Source organism: Chrysochloris asiatica, unplaced genomic scaffold (assembly GCF_000296735.1).
Source record: "Chrysochloris asiatica unplaced genomic scaffold, ChrAsi1.0 scaffold00106, whole genome shotgun sequence".
NCBI classification, from domain to species: Eukaryota; Metazoa; Chordata; class Mammalia; order Afrosoricida; family Chrysochloridae; genus Chrysochloris; species Chrysochloris asiatica.
In genome coordinates this window covers 3,611,497-3,626,871 of record NW_006408624.1, presented here as the reverse complement: position 1 = coordinate 3,626,871, position 15,375 = coordinate 3,611,497, and the positions used below count along the sequence as shown (strand labels likewise).

General features: G+C 45.7%; 1 protein-coding gene across 1 annotated transcript; it reads left to right on the top strand.

Moving 5' to 3' along the window:
* The first annotated feature begins 3,108 nt into the window (after window positions 1-3,108).
* On the top strand, window positions 3,109-11,991 carry MRPS15 (mitochondrial ribosomal protein S15). Its single transcript, XM_006867542.1, has 9 exons — window positions 3,109-3,238; window positions 3,501-3,545; window positions 4,960-4,972; window positions 6,176-6,238; window positions 7,047-7,095; window positions 7,653-7,737; window positions 9,913-9,971; window positions 11,414-11,605; window positions 11,854-11,991. The coding sequence occupies exons 1-9, from the start codon at window positions 3,109-3,111 to the stop codon at window positions 11,989-11,991; spliced, it is 774 nt and encodes a 257-aa protein (XP_006867604.1).
* Window positions 11,992-15,375: the final 3,384 nt, after the last annotated feature.

Here is a 15,375-nt window from a genome sequence, read left to right as displayed (position 1 = left end):
TCAAAAGAAGATGTGGAATGAGGAATATCATTGCTGACGTCCAATGGAATTTAACTGAAAGCACAGAATAAAGATATTTACTTGTGCTTTATTGACTACGCAAAATCTTTTAACAGTGTAGATCATGACAAACTATGAATAACATTGTGAAGAACTGGTATTCCAGAACACTTAATTGCGCTTCTGTGAAACCTGTACATAGATCAAGAGGCAGTTGTTTGAACAAAACAGGGGTTATCAAATGGTTTAAAATTAGGAAAGGTGCACACCAGGGTTGTATCCTTTCACCATACTTATTCAATCTGTATGCTGAGCAAATAATTCAAGAAAATGGATTATCTGAAGAAAAACATCAGGATTGGAGGAAGACTCATTAACAACCTGAAATATGCAGATGATACAACCTTGCTTGTTGAAAACGAAGAAGATTTAAAATACTTACTGATGAAGATCGAAGATTATAGTCTTTATTTTAGTATGGACTGCACCTCAATATAAAGAAAACAAAAATCTTCACAACTGAACCAATAAATAACATCTTAATAAATGGAGAAAAGATTGAAGTTGTCAAAGATTTCATTGTGCTTGGATCCACCATCAACACTCATAGAAGCAGCAGTCAAAAAACCAAATGACATACTACATTAGGCAAATCTGCTGCACAAGACTTCTTTAAAACGTTCAAGAGCAAAGATACCAATTTAAGGACTAACATGTGCCTGATCCAAGCCATGGTACTTTCAATAGCCTCATATGTATGTGAAAGTTATACAATGAATAAGGTAGACCACAAAAGAACCTATGAGTTTGAATTATGCTGTTTGAGAAGAATATTAAAAATATCATGGACTGCCAGAAGAACAAACAAATCCGTGTTGGAACAAATACAGCCAGAATGCTCCTTAGAAGTCAAGGTGGTGAGACTTAGTGTCTTGTACTTTAGGCATGTTACCACGAGGGACCAGTCCCTAGAGAAGGACATCATGCTTAGTAACGTGGAGGGTCAATGGAAAAGAGGAAGACTCCCAACGAGATGGATTGACACCATTGCAGCAGCAATAGGCCCGAACAGCACCAATTGTGAGGACTGCACAGGACCAGGCAATGTTTCATTCTATTGTGAATAAGGTTGTTATGTGTGGGAGCCAACTGAAAAGCATCTAAACAACAGCTTACTTTATGGGAATGCAGTGGCTTGGTAGGATAAGCACTGGACTGTGAACCACAAAGTCAGTGGTTTGAGCCCACCAGTAGCTCTGTGGAAGAATGATGACGCTTTCTTCTTTCTGAAAAGAATTGAAGCCTAGGAAATTTTATACAGAGGTAATCTGAATCTGAACTGACTCAACGGCACATAACAACAACAACCTCACTTTATCCTCTCAAAAGCCTAAAAGATGAATACTAATCCCCACCCCTATCTGAAAGTGTATCTGATATCAGAATATCAGAAAGGTATCCTGACTTGCCCACAAGATCACACTGTGAGTAAATCACTGAGGTAAATTTCCACTCCATGGCTATCCATGGCAAAGTCAGTGCCCTAGTCACCAGGCTACAAGAATTCCAAGGAAGGAGGCTGTAGTCCAGTGGTTCTTAAATGATCCCATCCTGGACTTCATTTGTAAAGGGGGGATATACTAGATTGGGAAGAGAAGAAAGTTGGGGCAGATCCATAGGAGCTACTAAAATAACCTGTACATAGACCAAGAGGCAATGGTTGGAACCGAACAAGGGGACACTGAATGGTTTAAAATCAGGAAAGGTGTGCCCCAGGGTTGTATTCTTTCACCATATTTACTTAATCTGTACGCTGAGCAAATAATCCAAGATGATGGAATATATGAAGAAGAACACGCCAGCAGGATTGGAGGAAGACTTATTAACAACCTGTGATGTTCAATATTTACTCATGAAAATCAAAGACTCCAGCTTTCAGTGAGGGTTGCACAGCAATGTAAAGAAAACAAAAAGCCTCACAACTGGGCCAATAAATAACATCATGATAAACGGAAACGAGATTGAAGTTGTCAACGACTTCATCCACTATCAACACTTATGGAAGCAGCAGTCAAGAAATCAAGCAACATATTACACTAGGCAAATCTGCTGCCCAAGCCCTCTTTAAAATTTCCAGAGCAAAGATGTCAGTTTGAGGACTAAGGTGCACCTGACCCAAGTGAAGGTATTTTCAATAGCCTCGTATGCACATGAGTCCTGGGGTGGCGCTGTGGGTCAAGGCGCTAGACTGCAAAGCCATTTTGAACCACAAGGTCAGCGATTCAAGCTCACCAGCTGCTCCTCAGAATCCCTATACAGGATCTTTAAGGGTTGGAACTGACAATGGCACTTAACCACAACAATATGCATGTGAAAGCTGGACAATGAATAAGGAAGACCAAAGGAGAATTAATGCATTTGAGTTGTGGTGTTCAAAAAACATAAAGTACCATGGCTTTCTAGAACAGGAATGTGTTGGAAGAAGTACAGCCAGAATGCTCCTTAGAAGCCTCTCTCACACTTTGACGTATTATAAGGAGGGACCAGTCCCTGGAGAAGGGCATCATGCTTAGGTAAAGTGGAGGGCCAGCGAAAAAGAGGAAGACCCCCAACGAGATGGATTGTCAACAGCAATGGGCTCAAGTTTAGCAACGATTGTGAGGAAGGGGCATAGGGTCGCTGAGTAGGAACCGACTCAATGGCACCTAACAACAACAACAGAGGCCCGGAATGGAGGGAGGGATTAAGGACAGGATACATGCCCAAGAAAAAGTGGCAATTTAGTATTTGCACATCATTACTATCATGAGCAGGAATCGACTTGATTGCAGCAGTTTTGTTTTTGTTTTGTTTTATTTTTTCCGCACACGACTAAGAACCAGACCTAGACAACGAACACGCTTCCAAAGTCCTGCAGCCACGAATCAGATCTCTCGACTCCACCCAAGGCTTTGCGTCATCCTTTAGAGCTGCACGTCCAATCCATTCTCAGTCTTCTGCTCCTGCCTTGTATCTGCATTCGATTAGTTAAGCCTGAGATAACATGGCGGCGCCCATGTAACCCAGACGGCCGCCAGGACGCCGATTTAGCTGGGATCATAAATCACCATGCTGAGGGCGGCATGGAGGGCGCTGAGTTCCAGTCGGACTCTGGCAGTGACTCAGACCCCAATTCTTAGATTGTCAGACAGAGGGAGGGCCAGACTTCCCTCCAACCAGCGGGGCCTGCAGCCTCGAGGTGCGGGGCTGAAAAATAGGGCAGCGACAGTAGGGAAATGGGATTCGAAGTAAATGGAGAATATGAGAGGCGGGGTAGGGAAGAAGTGCAGCGGTGGGATCGGGGAGAAAAGGTAGTGGGTGCGGAAATAGGTGAGACAAGGTGGGAGACGGGCAGCGGTTAGGCGCTGAGCCGCCAAGAGCATGAAGGCAGGGTATTCAGGGGCTGTAGAAAAGCTGGACTATTTAAGAAGGTTGGTTTCTGCGTCCTCCCTTCTGTGTAGGTCTCCTCCTCCAGGCCGCCCGCGGATTTGCCATCCAGAAACCAGGTAAGAGATCTGGGCCTGGGACTGGGGTGGCCAAGGTGATGATGACGATGAGTTAATGTAGTAGACCCCGGACTCTCCTGCCCTTGCCCTCACCCGCTTAAACAAAGAACAGCATGTATCCCCCTGGCCACTCTGTGTGCACATAACAGGAAAACCGCAAGGCTGAAACAAACCCTGCAAAAATTGAATAACAGGAAGAGTGTTTAGCTGAAAAATTTCCACCCCACTGCTAGCAACACCTGCTTATGCACCAATATGTAACCAACCTGTATATAAACTCACTTTTTCTAGCACGTGAGGTCAGAATGATTTAAGCCATAGGTGACATTCTGCCTGCTGGCAATAAACTTGCTCTCCAGAGATCCGGAACTGAGTCTCTTACCCTGCGCCATGCCATAACATTAAGAGCCTCCAGATGGGGTGGGCAGAAGATCCTTTTGCCTCTTCCAAAGCTTGCACAGGAGGTAGCCGAAATGAAAATGAGCCAGCAAGGGGGTTAGGTAGCCTTTTGTGTCTCGAGGTGGAGGATGTGGTTTTCCATTCCAAGGCAGTACAGCATAGTAGTTAAGATTCCTCTTACTTCTTATTGTTGTTGTTAAGTGCCGTCCAGTCGGTTCCGACTCATAGCGACCCTGTATAGTGTTTCCAGGGAGGTTTGAACTGCCGTCCTTGTGTTTGGACAACTTACTTCTTCTTTCTGAGCCTTTTTTGTAAAACAAGTATAAAATAAACTACTGCTGGAATTCAGTAATAATATATATAAAGCATCTTTAGCTTTGTGCTATTAATAGTATGTGCTAGTGGCAGGGCAAGGAGCACTGGTAGCCTTGTAGGATAAGGACTGGACTGCTAACCAATAGGTTGGCAGTTCAAACCCACCAGCCACTTCCAAGAGAGAAAGATGAAGCTTTTTGCTCCAGTAAAGATTTACAGTCTCAGAAACCCTATACAGGGTACTGTGAGTCAGGACCAACTTAATGGTGCCTAACAACAATAACATTACTGATGAAGATCAAAGACCACAGTCTTCAGTATGGGTTGTAACTCAATGTAAAGAAAACAAAAATCCTCACCACTGGACCAATAAACAACATTCTTATCAATGGAGAAAAGATTGAAGTTGTCAAGGACTTCACTCTTCTTGGATCAACTATCAACACTCACAGAAGCAGCAGTCAAGAACTCAAACGATGTATTGCATTAGGCAAATCTGCTGCACAAGACCTTTTGAAAGCATTGAAAAGCAAAGATGTCAGCTTGAGAACTCAGGTACATCTGACCCAAGCTATGGTATTGTCAGTAACCTTATATGTATGTGAAATCTGGTCTGTGAATAAGGAAGATCGTAGAAGACTGATGCTTTTGAGTTATGGTGTTGGAGGAGAATAGTGAAAGTGCCATGGGCTGCCAAAAGAACAAACAGATCTGTGTTGGAAGAAGTACAGTAGAGTGCTCCTTGGATGCCAGGATGACCAGACTTCGTCTCACATACTTTGGACATATTGTCAGCAGGGACCAGTCATTGGAGAAGGATATCATGTTTGGTAAGGTGGAGGGTCAGAGAAAAAGAGGAAGAACCCCAACGAGATGGATTGGCCAAGTGGCAGCATTGATGGGCTCAAACATGGCAACAATTGTGAGGTTGGCCCAGGACCGGGCAGTATTTCGTTCTGTTGTGCATAGGGTTGCTATGAGTCGGTACCAACTCGATGGCACCTAACAACAACAATGACAGTAACAAGTGGCAGAGCAAGATCTGACAGCAAAGGAGAAGTTGATTCCCCCCTGCCTTCATCCTCACCTCCAGCGACGGCAGGGTTCCATATCATTCAGACATCCTAAAACTAATCTTGGTGTGGCACTGTAGAATAAGCACCAGAGTGCTAACCACAAGGCTAGCAATTCAAACCCACCAGCTGTGCCTCGGAAGCCCTCTACAGGGTCACTATGGGTCAGAATCCACTCCACGGCACTTAACAACAACAGCAACAAAAGCTAGGAGAGAGTTCCTGCACGATGCAGATAGTTAACACACTCGGTTGCTATTTGAAAGGCTAAACAGAGATTTGAAAACAGCCAGAGGTGCTCAGAAGAAAGGCCTGATGATCTACTTCCCAAAATTCAGCACAGTTCTAGTCTCCTCCGATACACGTGGGGTCGCAATGGGGTGGAATTGACTTGGTGGCAACTGGTTGAAGCTGAGGGTTCCTTCCTTAACCCTCTTATTTCATCCATGCAGTCTGCCACAAGTATTTGTTTTTAGTCTGGCCTATGGACCAATAGGCTGTGAAAGATTCAAAGGAGTCATATCTGTTCCTTCCTAGTGGGAAATCCCCTAGCTGTAGGGCCAAACCTGTGTGAGCGGGGCAGGCACTATATGGGGTCTTAGGAGAGGCCATCTACTCCAGCATGAAATATGAAGGTAAGTGGCTACAAGGTTTGCAGAGGAGACATCCCAGAGCCATCTAGTGCCTTGCTTGAGACCCTGTATGTCTCTTATATAGTCAGGGAAACAGTGAGGTGAGTGAAGTCTAGAAGAACAGATAGTGAAAGCTGGCTCCCCAGTGTCTTTTGTCAAGGAACACTCAGTTCTATAATACTGTTTCTTCTCACATCACAGTCCATTCCAGCCAAGAAGATCCATCCCCTGACACATTGCTCAAGGACTACCAGAACATCCCTGGAATTGAGAAGTAAGCAGGATGCAACCTCTTTGGGATGGCAGGGGATCCTGGGGGATTGGTGAGATAGGGAGAGGAGGGCGGGAAGACAGTGGCTTCAGGCCTGGGCTGCTGCTGTATCTGAAGCTTGTTTATAGAATAAGACAAACCGTAGAGGCACAGGCATTGTGAAGGTCAGTGGGCAGCAGGGACACAGGACTCAGCTGTAAACTGGGTAAAGGTCGGTCCAAGATACCAAGGAACTAACAAGGGTATTGGGTCTTTGTAGAAACCTTTCATTTCTTGATATTTATGACAGTCCTGTAGGGGAGCAAATAGTGTCCGGTGTCCCATTTTATAGCTTATCCAGTTGCCTAGTGTCACAGTTACCATGCAGGCTGGAACTGGGCTTTGAATTCAGGAATGACTGACAAGGCCAAGGTCCTATCATGTGCAGTGAGGACTTGGGCACACACTCCATGACCACTACAGTGCATTGTGACTTGAAAAGAAAGCAATGATTATACAATTAAAGTGTCTGCAGACAGATTGAACCATGTTCTGACTAAAATGGAAATCCTCCCTTTGAGGAGACTGGAACATGCATGCTGACCGCCTCACTTTCCTCAGTTTTTACATTGTCCCATGTTCTCAGTTTAGCAAGTCAAATCCAGGCTGATTTTGTAATCCCCGAGAAACAGCTCCCTACCTTCAGAGGGGAGACTGATTTACAGAAGACGAAATTATCTATCGTTCCTGCTTTTTAAGATGAAAATAGCATTGCCCTTCTTCCCTCTCCTCCCCTCAGCCCAGATGTTTCACTGCTATGGTTTCTCCACAGGGTTGATGATGTTGTGAGAAGACTCTTGTCTTTGGAAATGGCTAACCAGGTGAGTGGCCTTCTGTAGACAGTGGCCTTCTTCAGCCCTCTCCCCTGGGATTCTCTCCTACCCTGACACCTGGTTAACACCTTCCCCATGCCTACCCCACTCCCTGTGCTTCTCAAATCACAGCATTTAGTCTACTGTCATTCACTATCTGGGTGTTTGTGCCCCCAGAGCATCTTGAAGGAGGAATGCCGCATTCCTCATTGGATCCCTATCACCTGACAAACAGCAGACATTGATGTCTGAATGAATGGAACAGCCATCCAACAAGCCATTTCTCTCGTCAATGGCGTTGGCTTTGGACTCACCTAAATGTGACTGTTGTTGTTATGTGCCGTGGAGTCAGAACCGACTCATAGCGACCCTGTACAGGGTTTCCGAGGGTGTAAATCTTTACGGGAGTAGAAAGCCTCATCTTTCTCCCGCGGAGCAGCTGGTAGTTTCGAACTGCTGACCTTGCGGTTCACAGCCCGAGTCGTAACCACTACGCTACCAGAGCTAGCTGTGCCTAATTGCTGGGGTGGCAAACCTCACAGATTCTCTGTCTCTCGTTTCACCAGAAGGAGAAACTGGAAGTCAAAAAAGAGTTGATGATGAAAAAGATCGTGGCAAACCCTGAAGACACCAGCTCCCTGGAGGCTCGAAGTTAGTCAGGGGACCTGTTGGGAGTGAGAATGCGAAGGGAGTCTGCTAGCTGGTACCTGATCCAGCGCCCTCATCTGCAAACACACTAGGGATTAGATCTTACTTGGAAAGGGGGAGGCATGAAGGAGCAAGGGTAAAGACAACTGGACTCAGAGCCCAGGTCCTATCTCGAACTTTACTAATACCATGTGTGAGCCAAGTCCCACCCCTCCATCTCAGTGCCTGCTGCATAGTCTGGAAATTAGAACTATGTAAGTACAGTAGAGGTAGTGTCACCTACCTCATGGTGGGATTGTGAGAAGCTAGGAGGTACCACCACACGTTGGAAACACTAGAGTTCTGTGCACTGCAGAAAAGCTCTTTGATAATACTAACAAGAGCCAACATTTACTGAGCCCCTATGAGCCAGACACTGAGCTAGGAGTCTCCTTTAATTCTCCCCAACACAATGTGGTGTATACTATTTTCACTTTGATTATACAGAGAAAGAAACTGAGCATGGAATTAAGTAGCTTGTCCAAGAATACAGCTTATAAATTCTTTTAAAAACCAGTCTCCAAGTCCAGGCTTAACTCTGGGCATGTTCCTAAATGGGTAATGTTCCTACTTTGGTTTCAAGCTGGGACTAACTGTAGTCCTCATTAGTTATGAGTGAAAACACCACCCTCGTCCTCTATCCTCCCCCTTTATTTTGGGTGGAGTTTATTGGCACTGACCCCTGGGAGCACGTTGGGTAGACTTATAGACCCATAAGGGGTCTGTACGTTTCTCCCCTTTGCCTTGGCCTGTTTTAAATCCTTCCTTCTTCCCTGCCCTCCTGTCTTCACTCTTTCCTTCCCCCTCTGCTAGGGATTAGAATTGGGTGAGCCCATCCTGGGCACTAAGCCCTCAGAGAGGTCTTGGGGTCCATCTCCTAGGTATTCCATAGCTCTTTTGAGAAGATGAATTGCAGCTTTCTTTGGCCCCCAGAAGACCCAGCCTAGAGACCATCTCAACCACAAAGGCCGGTTTACTAACCTGACTGTTATCTGTTATCACCACTGAAACTCCCAGGTGGCAGGAATAGATGACCTGTTTGCCAAGATAGCAGCGGGGTGCTAAGTGTGGTCCTCCTTGACCCTAAGTATTAATGTCACTCGTGCTTTAATGCTCAATCTTCTAAAGACCAGTTGTTTCTAGCATAGTGTGTGCTCTGGAGGACTCCTTGGGAACCAAAACCCGTCTGTATCTCCAGTCTTCAACTAAGGGCTGTGACAGAGCCATGTGGTCAGAGCCAGGTTCCCTCTGCTCTCCATGTGTTCTGGGAAGGGCCTGCTTTTACCTTTGTCCTTTGGGATGCAGGGAGGGAATCAAACAAGAGAATGCCCGAAGGAAAGAGAAGCCATGGTCTTGGGAGGTGAATGGTGATGGTAGTGGTGGCTGTGTGCAGTGAGGTTGGGTTGGATTCATAGCGACTCTGTATAGGATTACTGAGGCTGTAAATCTTTACGGGAGCAGAAAGCCTCATCGTTCTCTCACGTAATGGCTCGTAGTTTGAGACTGCTGACCGTGAGATAGGAGCTGATTACTCTGAAAGCACGTTAGTGGAAGCACAGATGGAAGGAGGGGGACAGAAATGAGTAGATTGGCAGTTGCAGAATCTCCTCACAGCATCAGCCAGGACTTCCGGTGCATTGTCAGATAGCTGACCATGGTCACTTGCATCCTAGTCCAGTCCCTGAATTCAATGGGAATGCTCTCAAGTTCTACTATTAAGAATACTATTGGTTCTGGTTTGCTGGAGATACATTTATCAAGTGAAGGCAGTGCCCTAACTTCAACTTTGCTTTTTAAAGGAAAATCAACCCAAAGTCTTTTGAAACCTTGACATTGAGAATGATGGTAATATGCCATGGAATTGGTTCCAACTTACAGCGACCCTGCACAGGGTTTATGAGGCTGTGAATCTTTACAGGAGCAGAAAGCCTCCTCTGTGTCCTGCAGAACAGCTGGTAGATTTGAACTGCTGACCTTGAAGTTAGCAGCCTGACATATAACCACCACGCTCCCAGTGCTCAACTATACGTACAAGAACACTGGTGGTGGTTATTCCTTGAGCTCTGAAAACATAAACCAGGCTTGGGCCTTTCCTTCCATCGACACCTGGCTCTCATCCTCTGTGGTTTCTGGTTTCAGTTGTTGCCTTGACTGTCAAGATCCACAGTTATGAAAAACACATGCAGAAACATCGAAAGGTAAATCTTGGGCATCCCTCACACCTAAACAACGTTAGCCTGGAGGAGAGGAGTGTGGGAGGTGAAGGGGTTTGGGTCCAGAGAAGCACTCCCAAGCTGCAGTGGAAAACATTTCCCTGCCACCTTTGGTGTACTGAGTTTTACCAGTGGCGAAGAGGACAAACTTTAGAGCATAACCACTGTATCTGGCGAGCAGCGGGTACTTAGTAAACGTATGTTGCATGCATGAGTTCAGCCACTAGCCTTGGGTTCAGCTCTCAGCTTTGCCACTTGATTTGCTTTGTGAGTTTGGGCAAGTTACTCTATACATCTGAGCTTCTGTTCTCTTACCTGTAAAGGGGACACAGTGGGATAAGTGATGTCACATTGTGCAGGTTACACTCACTGATGTGAAACAAAATGTATGAATGGTTGAATGGAAAACTGATTTGCTCTGTAGACCTTTTTCACAATCAAAAGTCGGAGGTGGGGGGTAGTACACACAGAATTACATGAAATAGTCATAACAACCAACATAATGCACTACATATAAAGTATCTAGACCCTATGCCCAATATCGTGCATGCATCAGCTCATTTAACCCTTATAACCATCTTTTTATCCCATTTGTACAGAGGAATAATCTAGATACAGAGTGATTATGTTATTCTTTGAGACACCCTGCTAGGAAGTAATATGCTGGGACTTGAAATTAGGCAGTCTCACTTCAGAGCCCACATTCGAAACCCTTAGGCCATATCGCAGCACAGTGTGTGGCGGAGCTGATATAATTAGGCAATTGCTGCTCTTTTGAATAGAAGCATAGTTGTAGACTCCATGAGCTGCTCCTCGGATATCAGTTTTATTCATTTGGGCCATGGAACACCAGCCCCACTGCAGAGGCTTCTCACAGAGAAGTTCTGGCTGGTTAGGGGGTAGGGATGGGGAAGTCTCTGGGAAGAGCACTGCCCCTCCACCCAGCTGACAGTTTGCTAAGCTGTGGGGAGGCTGAGAAAGAGGGTTTTAAGGGAAAGAGCATGAGATTTGGAGTCTGATCAACAGACCCAGATTCAGGTCCCAACCTCTAGGGCCCTTTTGTGAATCAGTTAACGTCTCTGGATCTTTGTTATCTCGTCTGTAAAATGGGTATAACAATGGCAATAGCTACAGCTGAGTTGCATTCATATCATAAGATTGTTGGGCAGTTTCAGTGCGATGGTAACATGGCCATCGTTTCTAACTCTGAAGTGGCCCACAACTTATTTGATGGTGGTGGTGGTGGTTATATGCTGTGGAGTTGGTTCCGACTCATAGCGATCCTGTATAGGGTTTCTGAGGCTGTAAATCTTTACGGGAGCAGAAAGCCTCATCATTCTCCTGTGGAACAGCTAGTAATTTCAAACTGCTGACTTTGAGGTTAGCAGCCCGATTTAAGTACTAAAAGTAACACAGACTCTCTGCAGGACAAAGCCCACAAGCGCTATCTGCTCATGAGCATTGACCAAAGGAAAAAGATGCTCACAAACCTCCGTAGTACCAACTACGATGTCTTTGAGAAGACATGCCAGGGCCTTGGCATTGAGTACACCATCCCCCCTCTGTACAACCAAAAGACCCATCGCCGCTGGGTGACCAAGAAGGCGCTGTGCATTCGGGTACGAGTCAGAGGTGCTGCTTTGGCCACCTAACTCTGGGGCTGGGGTGGGAGCAGGAGAGGGGAGGTATTTGGTAGAGGCATGAAACTGACCCCAGGCCGGGAATGGACCAAGGGAAGTCCCAGGTCAAGTCCCTGGAGAAAGGTGGGGGTTAGCATCTGTAGGGCACAGATTCCACTCCACCCTGTCCATATCTGAGGTTTTACGTAACATTACAAAGTCTTTTCTTAATGCATTTCCATCCCCAGGTTTACCAGGAAGCTCAAAAACTGAAGAAGCAAAAAAGGGCCTTAAAATCTGCAGCAGCAATCGCCCAGAAACAAGGCCCAAGGAGCTCTGAGGGGCCTTCCGAAGCCAGACCGGAGGCACTCCTAGAAACTCAATAAATTTGGTTACAGTTACATCTTTCTGCCTTGAAGAATGATATAGGAGAGAGGGTGGAACTCCTTTTGGTCCAAGAACGGGGAGAGAGAAGGTGAAGAATTCCTTCCTTCAACTCTGGCATCCCAGAGTTATCTGCGACAGAGTTCTTTACCCCCCACCCCACCCCCGCTCCCCGGGGGTGGGCACTCCTCACTCTCCTGCAAACACCTTCCAAAACTAAGCACTGATCAGGGTGGGCTGGCGGGCCGCTGGGGTGGGAAAGCTAGCTGTGTGAGAGAGATAGGGTAGAGGAAGGCACCCAGGCCGCAGGAAGGACAAGTACTACAGAAGCAAGACCTCCAGGTGCATTTTGTATAGCAAGAGTCTCACAGTAGGCTGAGGAGTTTGCACACTCTCCTCTAGGAAGTGGGGAGGCCCCTAAGGTTTAACACCAAAGTTATGGTAGCTAACAAGTCTGTTTTAGATACATCAGCAGTGTGGGGGCAGATGGGAGTTGGGCGAGATCAAGCAATTTGTTGCTTAGGGATAGCCATGTTAGAACTCAGATTGAGAATGTGATAAAAAGGAAACTATACAGATACAAAACACGGTTTATCAATCCAGCTCCTAAGGTTGGTTCAAACCCACCTGTTGTTGTTATGTGGCATCCAGTCAGTACCAACCCATAGCGACTTTATGTACAGCAGAACGAAACACTGCCTGATCCTGGGCCAACCTCACTACTGTTTCCATGCTTAAGTCTATCGATGCTGCCACTGGACTAATCCATCTCGTTGGGGGTCTTTCCCTTTTTCTCTGACCCTCCACCTTACCACCTAGTACTGTGCAAAAGAAAGACCTGGTGAACTGCTTCCGTAAAGATTACAGCCAAGAAAACCCTGTGGAGCAGCTCTGCTCTAACACATGGCATTGATGCAACAGCCCACCCATATGTCCTGAGCATACTCGGCATGTAGAAGAATCCAAGGAAGAGTCTAGAACTGAGTGAGCAAAGGGAAGAGTAAGAAAAAAGTAATGTCCAACAAGTGGTTGGAAATTTAAATCCAAGACTCGGTAGAGAAATCTGAGCTGAGAGAAGTTATGTTTCAAAGTTAACTAAAGCCATGAGTGTGGGTAAAACTGATGAGGGAAGGGGTGTAGAAGAAAAAGGCCAAGCACAGGTATGGGACAAAGAACGTGGCTTGGCCTGCGAACTCTGCATCCTGAAAATAACTAGTTAAGGTGTTCTTTGTTTTTCCAAAATAGTCAAGCAAGTAGGGGGGCTCCACAGGCCTCACCTGGGACCTATAGGAAAAGGAATGAAGATATTGATTGATTAGATTGGTCATAACTAAACAGTAAGGCCTTTGAGTCACCTCTGACTCCTGTGACCCTATAAGGCAGGATAGAACTGTCCCCATAGAGTTTCCAAGGCTGTAAATCTTCATGGAAGCAGGTTGCCAGTTATTTCTCCTGTGGAGCAGCTGGTGGTTTTGAACTACTGATGATGTTTGCAGTCATGCGCTACTAAAGTTCCATATTAAAGCCTAAGGCATGCATGTTCATTGAAGTTTTAATGAGTAGGGAACCTGGGAAATTGGAGCACTCTTGGGCCTTCCAGGATTGCAGCGAATGACCATGCGTGTGAGAGGACTATCCCTGGAGACAATGGAGGCCCCGTGCCAGGAGCTCCCCCACACCTTCCTGGGAGTGTGCATGTAGCCTTTCTACTTGTGCTAAACAGGTAAGTAAGTATACACCCAGAAAACCCAGCACCATGAAGTCATTTCCAGCTCAGTGCCCTAATAGGACAAAGTAGAAGTCCATAGGATTTCGAAGGTTGGATGGTACCCTGCCATCATTACTGAATGTTTTGATCAAAGAGCCTACAGAAGAATCCTGGTCAAAATGCAGAACAGAATTTTAAATTCTCATGGACTTCAGACTTTCTGGAGGCATGAAGTTTGGATATTAAGATTAAGTATAAACAGGGAGGCTGGATGAACACCAGAAATTATTGCTCTGAGAATATCTTTAAACCTTAAAACAAAAATATGTCTTGAAGTCTTCTTAAGCCCAAACAATAGTAAAGAAATAGTACAGAATATAGGAGCCCTGGTGTCACAGTGGCTTCCACCCCTTGTCATTAAGTGCCATCAAGTATGTTCTGACTCATAGCAACGCTGCATAAGGTTTCCAAGGAGAGGCGGGTGGGTTTGAACTGCCTACCTATGGTTAGCAGTCCAGTGCTGATCCCATGGCACCAACCCTGGTTAAGTTCTTGGCTGCTATTTGAAAGGTCAGAGGTTTGAACCCACCCAAAGGCTCCTCTGGGGTCCTAAGTGGCGATGTAGGATAAGCACTGAGCTGCCAACCGAAAGGTTTGTCACACCATTCAAACCCACCAGCTGCTTCTCAGAAACCCTATTCAAGGGTGCTGTGAGTTGGAACAGACTCCATGGCACCATGAGAGAAAAGTCTGCTCCTGTCATGTTTGTTGTTGTGTGCCATCAAGTTGGTTCCAACTCACAGTAGCCTTGTATAAGATTTCTAAGAGCAGCCGGTGGATTTGAACTGCCAACCTTGTAGTTACTAATACAGTGCTTATGCTACAGCACCACATCAGGGCTCTTCCTGTTAAGACTACAGCCTAGGAAACCCTGGGGGACAATTCTACTCTGTCCTCTAGGGTGGCTCTGAGTCTGAGTGCAAAGCAACTCCATACCACCTATTAATCACAATATAGAATGCTTTGGGCAATGTGCTCTTTAAAGAACTACACACACAAAAATTTTTTCCTGTTAGTTTCCTATGGTGTGGCACTGTAGGAGAAGCCCTGGACTGCTACCCTCAAAGTCAGTGGTTCAAATCCACCATCTGCTCCTCAGAAACGCTACACAGGGTTGCTATGAGCCAGAACCAACACGAAGGCATTTAACAACTTGACATTTATGTGTGTGCACGTTATTTAAGTGGACTCATTATAGGTGAAAAATACAGCCCTTATAAGGGATCAAATTGACAATAGTTATTTAAAAGATTAAATAGGAAATTTAGAAGGCAGTGAGCTTTTAATTTAGAAAAGCAAGGTGATAATGGTTGTACAACTTGAATATAATCAATGTCGCTGTAATGTGTATATTCTCTACCACACACACATTTTTTTTTTTTCTCTTAAAGTCACACAGCCAGGAAACAGCAGAGCCAGAATTCAAACTCAGGTTCTTAGACAGGAGTCTGCTCTAAAGATATTTTGTTTGGGTTTCCCTCACTTGTGGGCTCGTGAGATCCAAGGGAAAGCGAGGATGGTGGGTAATCCTGTGAACAGAGTCGGGCTGAGACTCTGCATCCACTCCCTTCCTCCCCACCTGAGCCCTGAGCTCCGCTGTGCCGGGCCTGGGCCCTTC

Coding starts and splice junctions, on each gene's coding strand:
- MRPS15 (XM_006867542.1), top strand. CDS start 3,109: ATGCTGAGGGCGGCATGGAGGGCGCTGAGTTCCAGTCGGACTCTGGCA. Junction 6,239..7,046: donor AACATCCCTGGAATTGAGAA/GTAAGCAGGATG, acceptor GTTTCTCCACAG/GGTTGATGATGTTGTGAGAA. Junction 7,738..9,912: donor CAGCTCCCTGGAGGCTCGAA/GTTAGTCAGGGG, acceptor TTCTGGTTTCAG/TTGTTGCCTTGACTGTCAAG.